This window comes from Danio rerio, chromosome 2 (assembly GCF_052040795.2).
Source record: "Danio rerio strain M-AB ecotype USA chromosome 2, GRCz13ab, whole genome shotgun sequence".
Lineage (NCBI taxonomy): Eukaryota > Metazoa > Chordata > Actinopteri > Cypriniformes > Danionidae > Danio > Danio rerio.
The window spans coordinates 4,412,501-4,428,667 of NC_141022.1; the positions used below are offsets into that span (position 1 = coordinate 4,412,501).

A 16,167-nucleotide genomic window follows, 5' to 3' on the forward strand; every position below is an offset into this window, starting at 1 on the left:
ACAATGACTGCAGCCACAAAAATTAGAGGGTCTATTAAATGGCACATTTTCGGTGGCCGAAAGTTCAATACATCTCTAATATCAACAAACTTTTCAATTCCCATTGTTGCACATTTCTGCTGTGTGATTGGCTTTTAGATCGATATAGAGTAAACAAAAGTTCAGAGCTTATCATTGTTATTGAGATAAATTTTATCACGATTCGATATAATATCGTTTATCGGCCCAGTCCTACTTTACAGCATGCCAATTTTGTATTAACAGGTCATGTGATAACCAAAATGGAAGCAATTGGACGGCATTAATTAGCAAACTCGTAGACTGACCACATTATAAAACATCTGAAATGTTGTTTTGGCCAATCTAAAATCCCTCAGCTAAAATCCATCTTCACAGTGGTTCAGTATTATTATTGTTACTTCCAGAACTGTCTTGAGCTTCTTAATAATCCAAAAGTCACTATGCGTTCTAGGGTTGTCATGATCCTGGAATTTGGTTCCAATCGATACTGAAATGTTAAAAAAACTTGAGCACAATCCTAAACAGCAGTCAAATGTTCGTGGGAAATTGACGTTTTTAAATTTTCAGTACCGATTCCTGTATCGTGACAACCCTAGTGCATTCATTACACTTTGTCTTCATCTTCTGAGGCGCATTTCATTTATTATATGAAAAATGAGGCCCACAGTGGCTTCTGAGGTGCCCCTGTCCTAATAACTGTCCCTGTCCTTGTGCCTACAAATATTTGGCCCCTGCCTTTAGCCTTTTCTACCTCACAAAACTCAATTTTCTGTTAAATATTTGTCATGATTTAACAGTAAATGACTATATTGTTCTTTCACCTCATTGGATGGAAACTGGGCTTTATTCACAAATGTTTTCTGCAGTATTCCAGTTTTGTGCATAAGCCTAATTCTCATAATTGTTTGGACATATAGCTAGTGTTATTAATGAGAAATACAATTGTTTTTTTTTTCTCCAAGTAATTTTCTTTTTATTTTCTTCAGAGAGACGAGCGAATGCCAGAGGAGGAGCTTCATCAGCAGATTGGCCGAATCCTCGGAGATGTGGCTCCCAGCATGTTCCTCTCTTCCTTCTCTGAGACCGTGGCCTTCTTTTTAGGTACATTCACATGAGTTCATAACCTAGACATTTCTCACAAACCACACGGGAATGAAACAACATCAGATTTTATAAAATAGTTTCAAATCGATTAAAAGATATTTACCATTCCTTTTACTCTCTACTAGCCGGGCTTCCAGCTAACTCTATCAAACCTCTTCAGCTGCTTCAGAACGCAACAGCACGAGTGGTTTTTAATGAACCTAAAAGAGCACATGTCACTCCCCTGCTCATCCGTTTGCACTGGCTGCCAGTTGCTGCTCGCATCAAATTCAAAGCTCTGATGTTTGCCTACTAAGCGACTTCTGGCTTTGCTCCTTATCTGCTCTCACTTCTGCAGATTTATGTGCCCTCCAGAAACTTGCGTTCTGTGAATGAACGTCGCCCCTGGTTCCATCCCAAAGAGGGAAGAGATCACTTTCCCGAACTCTCGCATTCAATCTGCCCAGTTGGTGGAATGAACTCCCTAACTGCATCAGAACGGCAGAGTCACAAACTGTCTCCAAGCAAATGACTAAAAACTCAACTATTTAGTCTCCATTTCACTTCCTAATCTGCATTTGCCTCTCTGGCTCCACCACTAACTGTACTACAAAAAAAAAAATGTATATATTACTAATGTTTTGCTTCTTACACTTTACAGACCTGAAACTTGCCTACTGCACTTAATCAGTGTTGCTCTTATAGCTGTGTAAATTGCTTCCTTGTCCTTATTTGTAAGTCGCGTTGGATAAAAGCGTCTGCTAAACGACTAAATGTAAATGTTTCACTGAATGTGTTTGTGTGTGTTTGTGTGTGTTTGTGTGTGTTTGTGTTTGTGTGTGTGTGTGTGTGTGTGTGTGTGTGTGTGTGTGTGTGTGTTTGTGTGTGTGTGTTTGTGTGTGTGTGTGTGTGTGTTAGGCAGCCTTGCTGTCATCATGAGTCTAATGCACTTTAGCTAAAAAAAAGGTCATGTCACAGCTTTGTTTGATGTCAGCCATCAAACAAAGCTGTGCATTTCAAAACACTTTGTGGGACCTGTAATGTAAACAATGTGTTCATTTGATATGACAAAGAAGTGAGAGAAAGGTGGCTTGATTCTCATTTCCTGAAATCCATTTTCTGTGTGTGTCTGCAGGTGCTCTGTCCACCATGCCTGCGGTGAGGACGTTCTCTCTGTTCGCTGGTCTGGCCATCTTTATCGACTTCCTCCTGCAGATCAGCTGCTTTGTGTCTTTATTGGGCCTCGACATCAAGAGACAAGAGGTGAGAGGGCAAAGGTTACACACTCCTACCTGTGGGATGACAAAAGTCAAGGATCTTATTAGGGATGCACTGATACCGATACTTGGATGGATATCGGTTCAATACCTCATCTTTTTGCTGGATTGGGTATCGTCCAGCTGGTACCGATCAAAATCCGATCTTGCGCGTGCGCTATATTCTGTGTAATGTATAAGCCAGAAAACCCATGAAGGTAGCCTATTACAAGGCACTGGAAAGTTGCTATGTAGGTCTACTATATCCTAAATGTTCTGAATCTATTCTATAGTTTAATGTGAAGCACAGATGAGTATTCAAGAGGTTAAATTCATGTTCACTACAGCTCTTCCAGCTGCTCCACCTGTCAATCATTCTTCATTCATTCACAAATCAAACTGCGCGTCGTGTTCATGACAACACCAAAAACTTTCTCCAAGACTCATTTTTCCTGTTATTTTAAATAACCAGTAGAGAAATGCATTTAGTTTTGCATTAAATGCGTTCATTTTGACCTGCAACATGGAGATCATTGCTGTTTCTACATCATGTTAGGGTGCTTTCACACCTGTGAATCGATTCAGTTGTTCCGAAACAGAGATTACAATTGTTACATTGTTGCTCTTTGCTCTTGGAGCGGTTCCCTTTCACACTGCAAAGTTTCTAATCGGACCAAAAGAGCTAAAGCAAGTCACGTGCGAGTAAACTCTCCTCACATTGGTCAGGGTTTATTTTGCAGCATCCCGCTAAGCTGTCAGGAGAGTTGGTGCTTTGATGGTGATTGACAAGGTGCGCGGTGGGGAGGGGTGAGAAGGGTGCGCGACGATGCCTATTTGAGGACCGGGAGGGAGACGCAAGATTACCGGGAGATCATCACTCGTTTGCGGGCATCCGGAGACTCACGAAACTTCCCGCCATACTCATAATTCTCTCTTCAAATAGCCGTAAGCCTATTACATATCCATAAAACACTGTGATATAACCGCGCTCGGATTGGATCCCTTTCTCACTGCAATCGAACCGCTCCAGGGTTCGTTTCAATCGAGCCGAGACCACCTCATTCAAGCGACCTCGGAGCGATTACTTTGGCGCGGAACAGAGCGTGATTGCCCTGTTCACATATGCCAAACGAACCGCGCTAACTGGGCAAACGAGACACGTTCCGAAACAAAAGGTGTAGGTGTGAAAAGCCCCCTTAGATCAGCAGATCACATTCACTACACTGTAGTAGAGAGGGATATTACCTGCTCTTCACACGCAAAGTAGGCCTACCTGAAACTTTAAATTGGAAAAGGCTCAATAATACATTGGACAGATCCTCAACGCACTGATTTCTCCCCTTTTGTGCTACTGTTTTGGAAGTGTCCACAGGCCACAGGAGTGCTGTGTAATGTGTCTCAGTGATTTATCAAGCACTTCATTCACACATTAGCTGCGCAGACGCAGCGTGCACCTCTTTGTACAATTATTCTCACAATCAGTTTCTGTTCTCTCATCTTTCCGACTGAGTTTATTCTTGTGTGGGGAATACTTTCAGTGCTGCGAATAGTTTGTGAAACCCGGCTCAGGCTGGTTCCAAAAAATTGGTATCGGTGCATCCCTAAGATCTTATAAACATGTATTCATGAAGTGGATTTAATAATACAGTGGTAATTCAGAGCAACCTGTAAAGTAATTACACTGACACCTTTTTATCTGCATTATGATGTAACGATCACAAAATAATTTTTATAGCAAGAAATCATCAAAACAAATTGTGAACAACTAGGGGGTCTGACAAGGGTGTGCAAGAGTTGAGAATAAACTGGGTAATATTTTTTACAGAATTTTTTATTGATTTCTTTTTTTTATTCCTCCTCCAGGCCAATCGGATGGATATATTGTGCTGTGTGAAGTTGTCTGATGGACAAGAAGAAAAATCTGAAGGTTGGCTCTTCCGCTTCTTCAAGAAAATATACGCTCCTTTCATCCTGAAGGACTGGGTTCGCCCTCTGGTGGTAGGTGGACAGAAAATAACCCTAATACAGGGGTTCCCAAACGTTTCAGCCCACAACCTCCAAAATAACAGTGCCAGTGACTCACAAACCCCTAAAAAAAAACTAAATTCATCCTCAATGTTCAGTTGTGGCCTGTATTCATTTTTAATGTATTTGTCATAAAGGTGTCAAAGTTTAACCTGCTTCTATAAAATCAATCTGCTGCAGCTGACGCTATTGCTGTGTTGTTAATCTAACGTAAACACACCAGTCCTATGAAAAAAAAAATATTTAAAGTCTGATGGCTTTTCATTTGCATGTTGTTGTTTTTTAGTATTAAAAACTACTATTTTTATCTCCTGTGGGTTATGGTTGAAATTTGGTAATTCTAATAATTTAATAAGGTTTATTTGACTTTTTTAAAATCACCAAGCGACCCCGTCAACCACTGTTAATGCAGAATAACCAGTGGTGTTTAGTAACAAATTACAAATACTCAAACTACTGTAATTGAGTACTTTTTCCTCAGGAATTTTTATTTCAACCTGCAGTCATTACTTAATTTTCCTTGTCTATGGAGATGAGAAATATCAATCATGTGATTCCTGTCCAATCAAATCGCACATAGAAGGTAAATCGCATCATAATAAACTACCTTAAGACATTAACAATTTTAACAATTATAAAATTGTCCAAGATGTCCAAAATCTTTACATGCACTGACCCAGAGATGCATGTCACTGATGTGGAGATGACGGATGTTTACCATATGAAGACCGAAATGGCGCCCAGCAGGCACAAGAAGCCAACATGTTAGATTGAAGTTGTATCTTAACATCGTGGGGATGTTGCATTTTGTTTTGTAAATAAAAATCAGGTTAACGTCAGAACTCAATGTTAGACCAACGTCAATGTCTAATGTCCAACCTACAATCAACCTAATATCATCACCGTATTATGTTACAGCTTGACGTTGTGTGGATGTTACCACTATGACGTCTATCAGATGTTGGATTTTGGTTGCCATACATGACCAATAAATGTCAGTATTTGACATCAATATGACGTTGGTTTAAGATGATGGATTTTGGTCACTTTCTAACACAACCTGAAATCAACCAATCATCAGCGTCATTATTGGACATCAAAATAATGTTGTTCTTACTCGCTGGCTACGCATTGAATTTTGGTCACCTGACATCACAACCTAAATCTAACCTAATATTAACGTCTTTTGATGTTGTGTGCCTGCTGGGCAATAACTAAATGCACTACAGAATTTTACGTTTACACACACATGCACAAACTACATGTAAACGCATCAGCTGTTTACAGCGTAACACTCACTACTCTTGAGTACTTTTGAAAGGGCTACTTTTTACTCGTACTTTGAGTAATATTTACAACAGATACTTTTACTCTACTCGCTCTACATTTTTAGGCAAGTTATGGTACTTTTACTTAAGTATGATTTTTCTGTACTCTTTTCACCACTGATAATAAACCAGTGTACGTCAAGTATTCACAAGTAAATTCTGTCACTAAATATTTTTTTCTTACCTGTGAATCTTCTTTTCTCCTCCGCAGGTTGCTGTGTTTGTGGGAATGCTGTCCTTCAGCATTGCCGTTGTTAATAAAGTGGAGATTGGACTGGAGCAGACGCTATCCATGCCTGATGTGAGTGTTTATTGACAGTTTTGAATAATGGTCAGTGTTACATTAATAGTTGCTGTTTGTAAAGGTGTGATTCATTTATTTTGTGTGACGTGCGTTTGTGTTGCATTCATAGGTTATCCAAATTGAACCAATCATTGGTAATTTGCCTGCGTTCTTGTCTTAGGACCATTTTGAAAAAAAATTTTAAGCCACTTTAAATGTTGTCTGCTTTGTTTACCCGTTATGCCTGCTTTGTGGAGACCCTGTGTATGAATGGTCACTGTATTGCTGTTTCAGGACTCATATGTGCTGAATTACTTTGGGAATCTGAGCAAGTATCTACACACCGGGCCGCCGGTTTACTTCGTGGTTGAAGATGGCCATGATTATAAGACGTTTGAGGGCCAGAACGCAGTGTGTGGTGGAGTCGGCTGCAACAACGACTCTCTGGTCCAGCAGATTTACACCGCTTCCCTCATGAGCAACTAGTGAGTGATGCTTTACTTTCAATCAACCAGTATTAATGGAGTTGCAAACATACTCTTTTTATTCATAGTTTAAATAGATTTCGTTTCAAGTGACCCAGTGCTTCCCACATATAGACTCTACCTGGGTAAAGTCATATTAACAGCCACCCAAGTATTTTTTTTTTGCCATTATAATCCTTTTGCACTTTTTTTTTAATCTGTCCTGGTAACCATCCACATTTAATTTAAAGTTTCATTTCGTACTGCCCCGTTGTGTGTGCCTGAAAACGGTCCCATAAACAGTTTTACATGATCAGCAGACTCGCAGAGACGTGCCTTTTTGGGACTTCAGAAAATTTTCGGCCAGAGTTTTTAATTCTCCTAAAATGTCTTTGGTTCAACTTTTAAGTTGTTGGTAATTGTGTGCGTTTTTGCATTTACTTTTCATTTAAGCCTGACTTAGGTTTGCTTGACTTTCACAGAACCATTAAATAATTCATTCTTTAATCAAAACGATTCAGAAAAACTTGACTAAATACTCAGAGAACCTATTGACATCTAAAACTGGCTGCAAAATACACTCACCGGACACTTTATTAGGTACACCTGTCCAACTTGCAAATTTCTAGTCAATCTCATGGCAGCAACTTAATGCATTTAAGCATGTAGACATTGTCAAGACGATCTCCTGGTCTGGTGACTCGATTTCTGCTGCCACATTGGGATGGTCGGGTCCAAATTTGGCATCAACAACATGAAAGCATGGATCCATCCTGCCTTGTATCAACAGTTCAGGCTGGTGGTGGTGGTGTAATGGTGTGGGGGGTATTTTCTTGGCACACTTTGGGCCCATTAATACCAATTTAGCATCGTGCCGACACCACAGCCTACCTGAGTATTGTTGCTGTCTGACCATGTCCTTTCCTTTATGACCACAGTGTACCCGTCTTCTGATGGCTACTTCCAGCAGTATAACACATCATGTCATAAAGCGCGGATCATCTCAGACTGGTTTTTTGAACATGACAATGAGTTCACTTTAGTCAAATGGCCTCCGCAGTCACCAGTTCCCAATCCAATTGAGCACTTGAGATGTGGTGGAACGGGAGATTCGCATCATGGATGTGCAGCCGACAAATCTGCAGCAATTGCAAGATGCTATCATGTCAATATCATGTTCCATCTATGCCACGATGGAAGGATTAATGCAGTTCTGAAAGGAAAAGGGGGTCCAACCCGATACTAGTAAGGTGTACCTAATAAAGTGGCCGTTTAGAGAGAAAGAGAGATTCTGAATTGCATAAAACTAAGGGAAATGGTGGATTTCTTTTAATTTGAACAGCCTATTTTATCTTTATTTTGAAATGATACTTTGTTTAACAGTATAATAATGAATATGTTGTTTAAAATCACATAATTTTTTGTTTGTCGCATGTAGTTAACCATTTATGTGTTATGGGTAAAATGTGTGTTTCAATTTGGGTAACACCCCGCAAGTATATTACAAACCTGTGGAAAGTACTTTGACCAAACTGTTTTTTTCATGTCTTTATTTTTAATTTACTGTAATAGCCTTATAAATACTTGTAGGAAATTCCTATAAAGTTGCTTTAAGTTTTGGAAAAAGCACTTTCAGATGAGTATATTGATGTTTTGTGTGATGATTTCAGCACAAGGATCAGTAATGTACCCTCGTCCTGGCTGGATGACTACTTTGACTGGGTGAAGCCGCAGTCGACCTGCTGCAGATATTACAACAGCACAGGAGCTTTCTGTAACGCTTCAGGTAAACCAATGTTTACTGACCTTTGCATACAGTAAAATCACACTGCTCCTGGCTCTTTATAAACCTACTGCTGTGGACAAAATGAACCTTCTCAGTTTTTCAGGATGATACTGAATGGATGAGTAAAATCTTTTTTGTTTTATTTTTTAAACATCTGTTAACACTGTGCAAAATGTAGGTAAAGTTTTACAATACACAATAATGGGTAGCACTTTAGGTTAGGTCATAATTCGTGCTATTAACTCTAGGATCAGTAATGTACCTGCCTATTATTAAGATATGAAGTGTTCATTAGTAGTTATGAAGTTTGATCTTATTCTGCATACCAAAACCCAACTTTTACCTTACTAACTATTAATACACAGCTAATTAGTAATTTATTACGCTAGTCGTGTTAGTTAATGATTTGTCAATACTATGAATTGTGACCTAAGCTATTAGTGCTACATTACATTATGCTAGTTAATGTATTTACTAATATGAACAAACAACGAGCAATACATTTATTAAAGTGTGTGTTCATGTTAACCAACATTAGTTAATGGAAATAAAGTTGTACGTTGTTAGTTCATGTTAACTCAAGGTGCATTGTGTAAGGGAAAGCTTTAAACAAAATGTTTAACGTTATCGGCAGCCTGACTCAAAGCAGAGACTAGAGTACATTATTCTGTTAAAACAACGTCCTGGATGTACTTTAGCTGGCTTATTTTATGGATACTTACCACAAAACTTTGTTTAAAACTGTAATAATTTCTTAAATGCTTAATTAAACGCAAGGGAAATGAAAACAACGTGCACTAACCTGCGTATTCAGTCACAAGATGGCGCCAAACGCAAAGCTGGCAGAAACTAAAATGGCTGAATAAAACATTGACTTACATTTTAGTCATTCACAAAACGGCGCCAAACGTGTTCATGTTAGTAAAATCTGGTTAACTAACATTAACTAATCAAACCCTATTGTAAAGTGAGACCCAATTTTCAAAAATATATTTTAAATCAATGTTTTGATGACTAAAAAAATCAGGGTTATACTAGCAAATCTTGATTTCTTGACTCTTCTGACGTGAAAACGATGGTTTTGTGTTGTCATAAAATATATAAACCAGTCTGAAACAATGACATCTTTTAACATGTTGACCAATTGTTATATTAAACGTTTTAGAAGAAACATCAGCAGTTCACAGAACAAAACAATTTGTGTTTTGTTGTGTAAACTTTGTTCTGTAAAGAATATTGAGTTTTTACTTAAACTCTATAAATAAAATATCCTAAAATTATTATGACTTCAGAGGAAACAAGATTTTTTTTTCCTAATGTGATGATCGGATCACTTTAGTATTAAAAGTGGATTGTAAAGGAGTCGTTTACCCCAAATCATTTACCTGTCTGATATCTGTTTGACTAAATGTGCTTATACTGTGTTTCTCTTTGGATGAAACATTATTTTTGTTAGTTTTATCGTCAGTTGAGTGATTGAGATGTTTTCTCTCTCAGTGGTGGACAAGAGCTGCGTTCACTGCAGACCAATGACCTCTAGTGGGAAACAGAGACCGAACGGCACTGAGTTCATGCACTTCCTCCCCATGTTTCTCTCTGACAACCCCAATATCAAATGTGGAAAAGGGTAAGTTTAAACACTTTCTGCTGAGCACTCTTGGCCCTTGAAACAGAGTGTGAAGAGGAAGGGCTTCAAGGTTTAATCCTAAAATAAATGGGACAGCACCTGCACACATCATGTCATTGCGATCTCTTACATCATATGAGATCGTCAATCACAACTGCTGTTGCATTATTTTTTTATATTTATCTTCAGGAGACGCATATACCATGTTATCATAACGAATAAATGAGGCCGCAAGCTTGTAACCATACTGTGTATTTACACTATTCTTCCTGCAAACAAGTCTTAAGGTGGGCAACAGTACATGGTCTTCGTTGTCACATTGAGTTTCAAAATGTGCCACATATTCTCTATTGGGGTCAGGTCAGGACTGCAGACAGGCCAATCAAATACCTGTTATTCTCTTCCTCTGCAGCGAGGACTTTGAAATGTGTGCAGAATGTGGTTTTGCATTGTCTTATTAAAATATGCATGGGTGTCCCTGAAAAAGAAGGCAACATATTGACAGGTCAGGACTGTAGACAGGCCAGTCAAGTACATGTAACAACTTCCATATATATAAGAATATTATTAATTTCTTCATATATTATTATAATATAATAATAAAATGGTAAATAGTAATTTCAATAATTTCTCTTTTATTTGTTGGCAAACTGGCGATCCTCTGCCCATCTTTGCTCCTAAATGACTAGACCTTTCTTAGATGCTGCTTTTGTACTGAATCATAATTACAATCCCGTGTTGACATCACCTTTTCAAATCACATCATTACTTAAACAATTTACCTGATTTCTAGCCCTAAACTGCTCCTGTCCCAACTTTTTTTTTTTTAAATGTGTCGCAAGAACCAACATTTGAATACGTGTTTATTTAAAAAGGGACCCAGTAAATAATGTGTGCCGTTTTGTCTGCAATAAAATGCTAATAACAAAGTAAATTAAAAAAATGACTGCTTTTTGTTTGCATTTCCCATGCTGTCCAAAATTTAGAGCAGTACAGAGCAACATTGACAGAAGTATAAATGCAACAGTGTCAGTTGAATGTAGTGTATATGAGAACGCTGTATTAAGGCTTGTGTGTTTTGTGCAGTGGTCATGCAGCGTACGGCACTGCCGTGGATCTCAAAGACAACAACACAGATGTGGGCGCCACATACTTCATGAGTTACCACACCATCCTGAAAAACTCCTCCGACTTTATTAATGCCATGAAGATGGCCAGAGAGCTTACAGACAACATCACACAGACCCTCAGCACGCATGACAAGAGCTACAAAGTCTTCCCTTACAGGTAAACACATAGTGACTGAAGCGAGATTTGGGCTTTTTAGCTTTTTTTTTTTTTTTTAAGTTTGCTGATGTTGAATAAATGGTTTGCATTGAAAGTTAAAGTCACATGGCAGATTCAGGAAAGCAGAACTTATACTTCCATAAAAGGTGTTGAAATTGACGTTGAAAATGTATCATAAATATGCAAACCAGTGTGTCCTAGTGATTACTGGGCAAAAACTATTGAGAAAAAACTCTGCACACCTCTAAACCGGCTTTAGATACCATAGTAAACATTTCTTTGGTAAATCTAGTCTTTTAAATGTAAGAAATTGTTGGTTCTTTTATTACATCTCCTTTAGAAAAATTGTGGGACATACCAAATTTTTTTGTTTTATTCAGTATTTTTTTTAATGAATGAAATAAGTAAGTTATCACTTTAACATGGCATTACAGTTATAAAAGTTAGTTATTTTTCCCCACTATATTTTATTATTAATTAAAAATAACTAGCTTTTAGAAGGTGATAAATATGCTGAGTTGTTGTTGCTGCAACAAGCATATAAAATAGCAGATTAAATACTGAATGTTTTTTGTTATTTTCTTAATAAATATGTATTTAATTGTTGATTATAAATACTATACATTTACCATAACAAAATCATACATGTTTATTAATTTAATAGTAATAGTAATACCTTTTAATCAATATTATAATAATATAAAATAATGAAAATAATATTGAATATACTCTAGTGTTGTAATTTTCAATGTGTTCATTTAAGATTTTATTTTAATAAGAAAAAAAATCTGATTAAATCCTGAGCAGTTTCAGTGTTTAAAAGATGAAAGCTTGGATATTTTATTTTGTATCATTTATGGTAAATATGATAATGTTGAAAGCAAAATTATTAGTCCTTTTGTGATCTAGAGCAATATCAAACTCATAGCAGGGCGATATGGCTGTATATCGGCACTGTTGGGGGGCGTGCGTTGGTTGAAGGGTGAGTGCCTTAGGCCCTATTCACACATACAGACCTTTCCGGAAAATTACCGGCAAATGTAAAAACACTAAGACTTGTAAACACTGAAAAAAATTCATTAAACATCACTTGGGAAATATTTGAAGCAGAATTAATTTCTCAGAAGGGCTAATTATTTCACACACAGAGCTATCTTTATGGGGACTTCCCAGTGACATAATGGTTTTAATATTGTACTGTTTTATATGTAGCAGTTGTTGTTTTCAGATTGAACATCCTCCATCCTGTTTTCTCCTCATCCGCAGTGTGTTTTACGTCTTCTACGAGCAGTATCTGACCATCGTCGATGACACCGCGCTGAACCTCGGCGTGTCTCTGTCCGCCATCTTCATTGTGACGGCAGTTCTGCTGGGCTTTGAGCTCTGGTCGGCGGTGCTCGTCTGCTTCACCATCGCTATGATCCTCATCAACATGTTCGGGGTCATGTGGCTCTGGAGCATCAGCCTCAACGCTGTCTCATTGGTCAACTTGGTCATGGTGAGTCCCAAAACTGATACTGACCCATCAGACTGATCACACAAAAATAAAGATTACTCACTATTTTGAAGTGCCCATGATCTCTTGCATGTTCTCAATCCTGATATGATGTTGTTGTTGTTGTTGTGCAGAGTTGTGGGATATCAGTGGAGTTCTGCAGTCATATAGTGAGGGCTTTCTCCATCAGCACCAGGAGCTCCCGGGTGGAGCGGGCAGAGGAGGCGTTGGCACATATGGGCAGCTCCGTGAGTCCCCAAACACACACACAAACACACACAGTACAGCGCCCCCTGGGTCAATAAGAGAAGAAGTCTTTGTTTAACTCTGTTCAAATTAATAACGAAAATGAAGATGTTTAAATATTTAATATATATATATTAGTTAAAAGTGGGGTGGGGGGGATGACGAGCACGTGCACGTCTAGAACGTGCTGACGTGAGCATCTGCTTTAGCCAATCAGAACAGTCAGACGCATTCACGTCCGTGCGGTTTATGACAATAAAAGCCTTTGAATATTTTTCCAGACACCTTTAGCTGATAGAAATTAGTCAGATCACGTTTATATGTTCATCTTAATGCCAACCGTGTAAATAATTATCGATAAGATGCTTATGATAAGCCGTTTTTGTTTACCTGCAAGCTTTGTGTGTGCCCGTGAAACACCCAGTGAGTGCCAGAACATGCATATCATGTACATCTCGACATGGCAACAGGGTTTTCAGCGCTGTGTTTGCGATCTCTGGGTATTCTGCCATTACTTTAATCCTGAACACCGGCAGAGTTGTTGTCTCGAACACTGTTTTAAGGCCGCCGTCATTTACGATCTCCAGCAGTTGGTCTTCTTCTTGCACGGACATGCTGGATTCAGCTGGTTTGTTGACAAATGGGTCACGTATCCATTCCCTAGCCGTTTGTGGGTCCTTTGAGGTTGGGAAGTAGCGCTCAAACTCCTTTAACAGCGAAGACTGATGATCGTGCACCAGCTTGGTGAGTGAGGCTCAGTCTCGCACAAAATCCCTGCTAATGTTTGAAACATGTCCAATATGCTTCAGTTTGGCTTTAAATGCAGCTACTTTATCTGACAACTTAAAGATAATTAATTCTTGTGCGGCCCGGTACTGATTGATCCACGGACCGGGTTGGGGACCACTGTTTTACAGCACTGTGGAGGAATTTTGGCCCTCTTGGCTTTGCAGAATTGTTGTAATTCAGCCACATTGAGGGGTTTTTAAGCATGAACTGCCTTTTGAAGCTCATGTCACAGCATCTCAATTGGATTCAAGTCAGAGCTTTGACTAGGCCACTCCAGAGTCTTCTTTTTTTCAGCCATTGAGAATTGGACTTTCTAGTGTGCTTTAGATCATTGTCCTGCTGCAGAACCCAAGTTTGCTTCAGCTTGAAGTCACTTACAGATGACCGGACATTCTTCTTCAGAATATTTGTTACACAGCAGAATTTGTGGTTTCATTTGCGCACTTGGGTTTATTTCGGTCAGCCGGCAACACCTGGGAAGGTTCTCCACTGCAACACTTCTCCAAAAAACACAGGGCTATGTAGCTTTGTGTTTAGTTTTCATTTAATAATAATAATATCCTTCATTTATAAATATTGAAATCTGACAAACATGTTAAAAAAAAAAAAAAAAACTCAGTAAGGGGGCAAACACTTTTTCACACCACTGCATATACCCCATTTAAACTCTGCTCTGACTGAAAACAAATTAATTTGAGTTTGAATTTTGAGCAGATCAAAATGTTTTGCTGATACTCACCAAGGGTGTCAAATTAGTGGATTGATTCTGCATGAAGCAGTGTAAATGAGAGTGAAATGACTCCTCTTCTGTCTGCTGCTGTGTGTCTGCAGGTCTTCAGTGGAATCACCCTCACCAAGTTTGGCGGGATCCTGATTCTCGCTCTGTCCAAATCGCAGATCTTCCAGATTTTCTACTTCCGCATGTATCTGGCAATCGTGCTTCTGGGAGCCGCTCACGGCCTCATCTTCCTGCCTGTCTTACTCAGTTATGCAGGTAAATCACTATCTCCGAGAACATTCATGATTTGTCTTGAAGCAGTAGTTCATTTAAAACATTTAAAGACAAGGCATCATTAAATGACCAAAAAAGGGATGTATTACTTTAAAATTTTGATTACTGTTTTTGATAATGCCTACCTTTTTATATACACTTTAAAATGATTATTAATCAGAAAACATTTTCATAGATGTTTCATAAAATTGTTAATTTCCAAAAAAAACACAATTCAACCATTTGTCAGATCCTATAATGAAATTTTACATAAATTATATGTAATAAAGAAACTGATTTATTACAGATAACAAAGATTTATCAAAAGGTCAAATTAATTAGCACAAATCAATAATATGCATTTATTAACGCTTGTTAATTGGGTAGTAAATATTGATTTTCATGTTCACGTTTCACTCACACTTGAACTCACTCACACTTGAACTCACACTTCATTAACTAAAGTTTAAAGATATTATTTTAGATTTTTAATAAAGCATTAGTAAATGTTAGGATTAACAAATATTAGAAAGTACTATAGAATATTTTTATGTGTTTATATATATATATATATATATATATATATATATATATATATATATATATATATATAATTTTTTTTGTAAAACTTTTAGGTAATTGTCATTGAAGGGATAGTTCTCCCCAAAATGAATATGTACTCAATATATATTCTCCCTCAAGTGGTTTTAAACCAGAAACCCGAGTTTCTTTCTTCTGTTGAACTATTGACTTCCATAGTAGGAAAAACTAATACTATAGAAGTGGTTACCGGTTTCCAACATTATTCAAAATATATTCTTTATGTTCAAAAGAAGAAACTCATATTCAGTAAGTAAATGATGACATAACTTTCATTTTTGGATGAGGTGTCCCCTTAAATTGTATCTTATACACTCACTGGCCACTTTATTAGGTACACCTGTCCAACTGCTCATTAATGCAAATTTCTAATCAGTCAATCACTTGGCAGCATCTCAATGTATTTAGGCATGTAGGCATGGTCAAGACAATCTGCTGCAGTTTAAACCGAGCATCAGAATGGGGAAGAAAGGGGATTTAAGTGACTTTGAACGTGGCATGGTTGTTGGTGCCTGACAGACTGGTCAGAGTATTCCAGAAACTGCTTATCTACTGGGATTTTCAAGCTCAGCCATCTCTAGGTTTTACAGTCTGAAAAAGAGAAAATATCCAGTGAGCGGCAGTTCTGTGGGCGCAAATGCCATGTTGATGCCAGGGGTCAGAGGAGAATGGCCAGACTGGTTCCAGCTGATAGAAAGGCAACAGTAACTCAAATAAGCATTCGGTACAACCGAGGTCTGCAGAAGAGCATCTCTGAACACACAACACGTCCAACCTTGAGGCGCATGGGCTACAGCAGCAGAAGACCACACCGGGTGCCACTCCTGTCAGCTAAGAACAAGAAACTGAAGCTACAATTCACACAGGCTCACCTAAATTGGACAAC

General features: G+C 38.2%; 1 protein-coding gene across 3 annotated transcripts in view; it reads left to right on the plus strand.

Annotated features, from left to right (window-relative positions):
* Positions 1-16,167, plus strand: part of npc1 (Niemann-Pick disease, type C1) — a 43,323-nt gene that overhangs the window by 25,157 nt on the left and 1,999 nt on the right. For 2 of the 3 annotated variants that reach the window (NM_001243875.1, XM_087239433.1), the window contains exons 14-24: positions 1,008-1,122; positions 2,240-2,367; positions 4,224-4,358; positions 5,925-6,014; positions 6,291-6,481; positions 8,131-8,246; positions 9,744-9,873; positions 10,960-11,160; positions 12,427-12,658; positions 12,790-12,903; positions 14,522-14,684. In NM_001243875.1, the coding sequence (NP_001230804.1) occupies positions 1,008-1,122; positions 2,240-2,367; positions 4,224-4,358; positions 5,925-6,014; positions 6,291-6,481; positions 8,131-8,246; positions 9,744-9,873; positions 10,960-11,160; positions 12,427-12,658; positions 12,790-12,903; positions 14,522-14,684 (1,615 nt within the window). Of the gene's footprint in view, positions 1-1,007; positions 1,123-2,239; positions 2,368-4,223; positions 4,359-5,924; positions 6,015-6,290; positions 6,482-8,130; positions 8,247-9,743; positions 9,874-10,959; positions 11,161-12,426; positions 12,659-12,789; positions 12,904-14,521; positions 14,792-16,167 lie in introns of those variants that run through there. The other variant, XM_087239432.1, reaches the window with a different exon arrangement.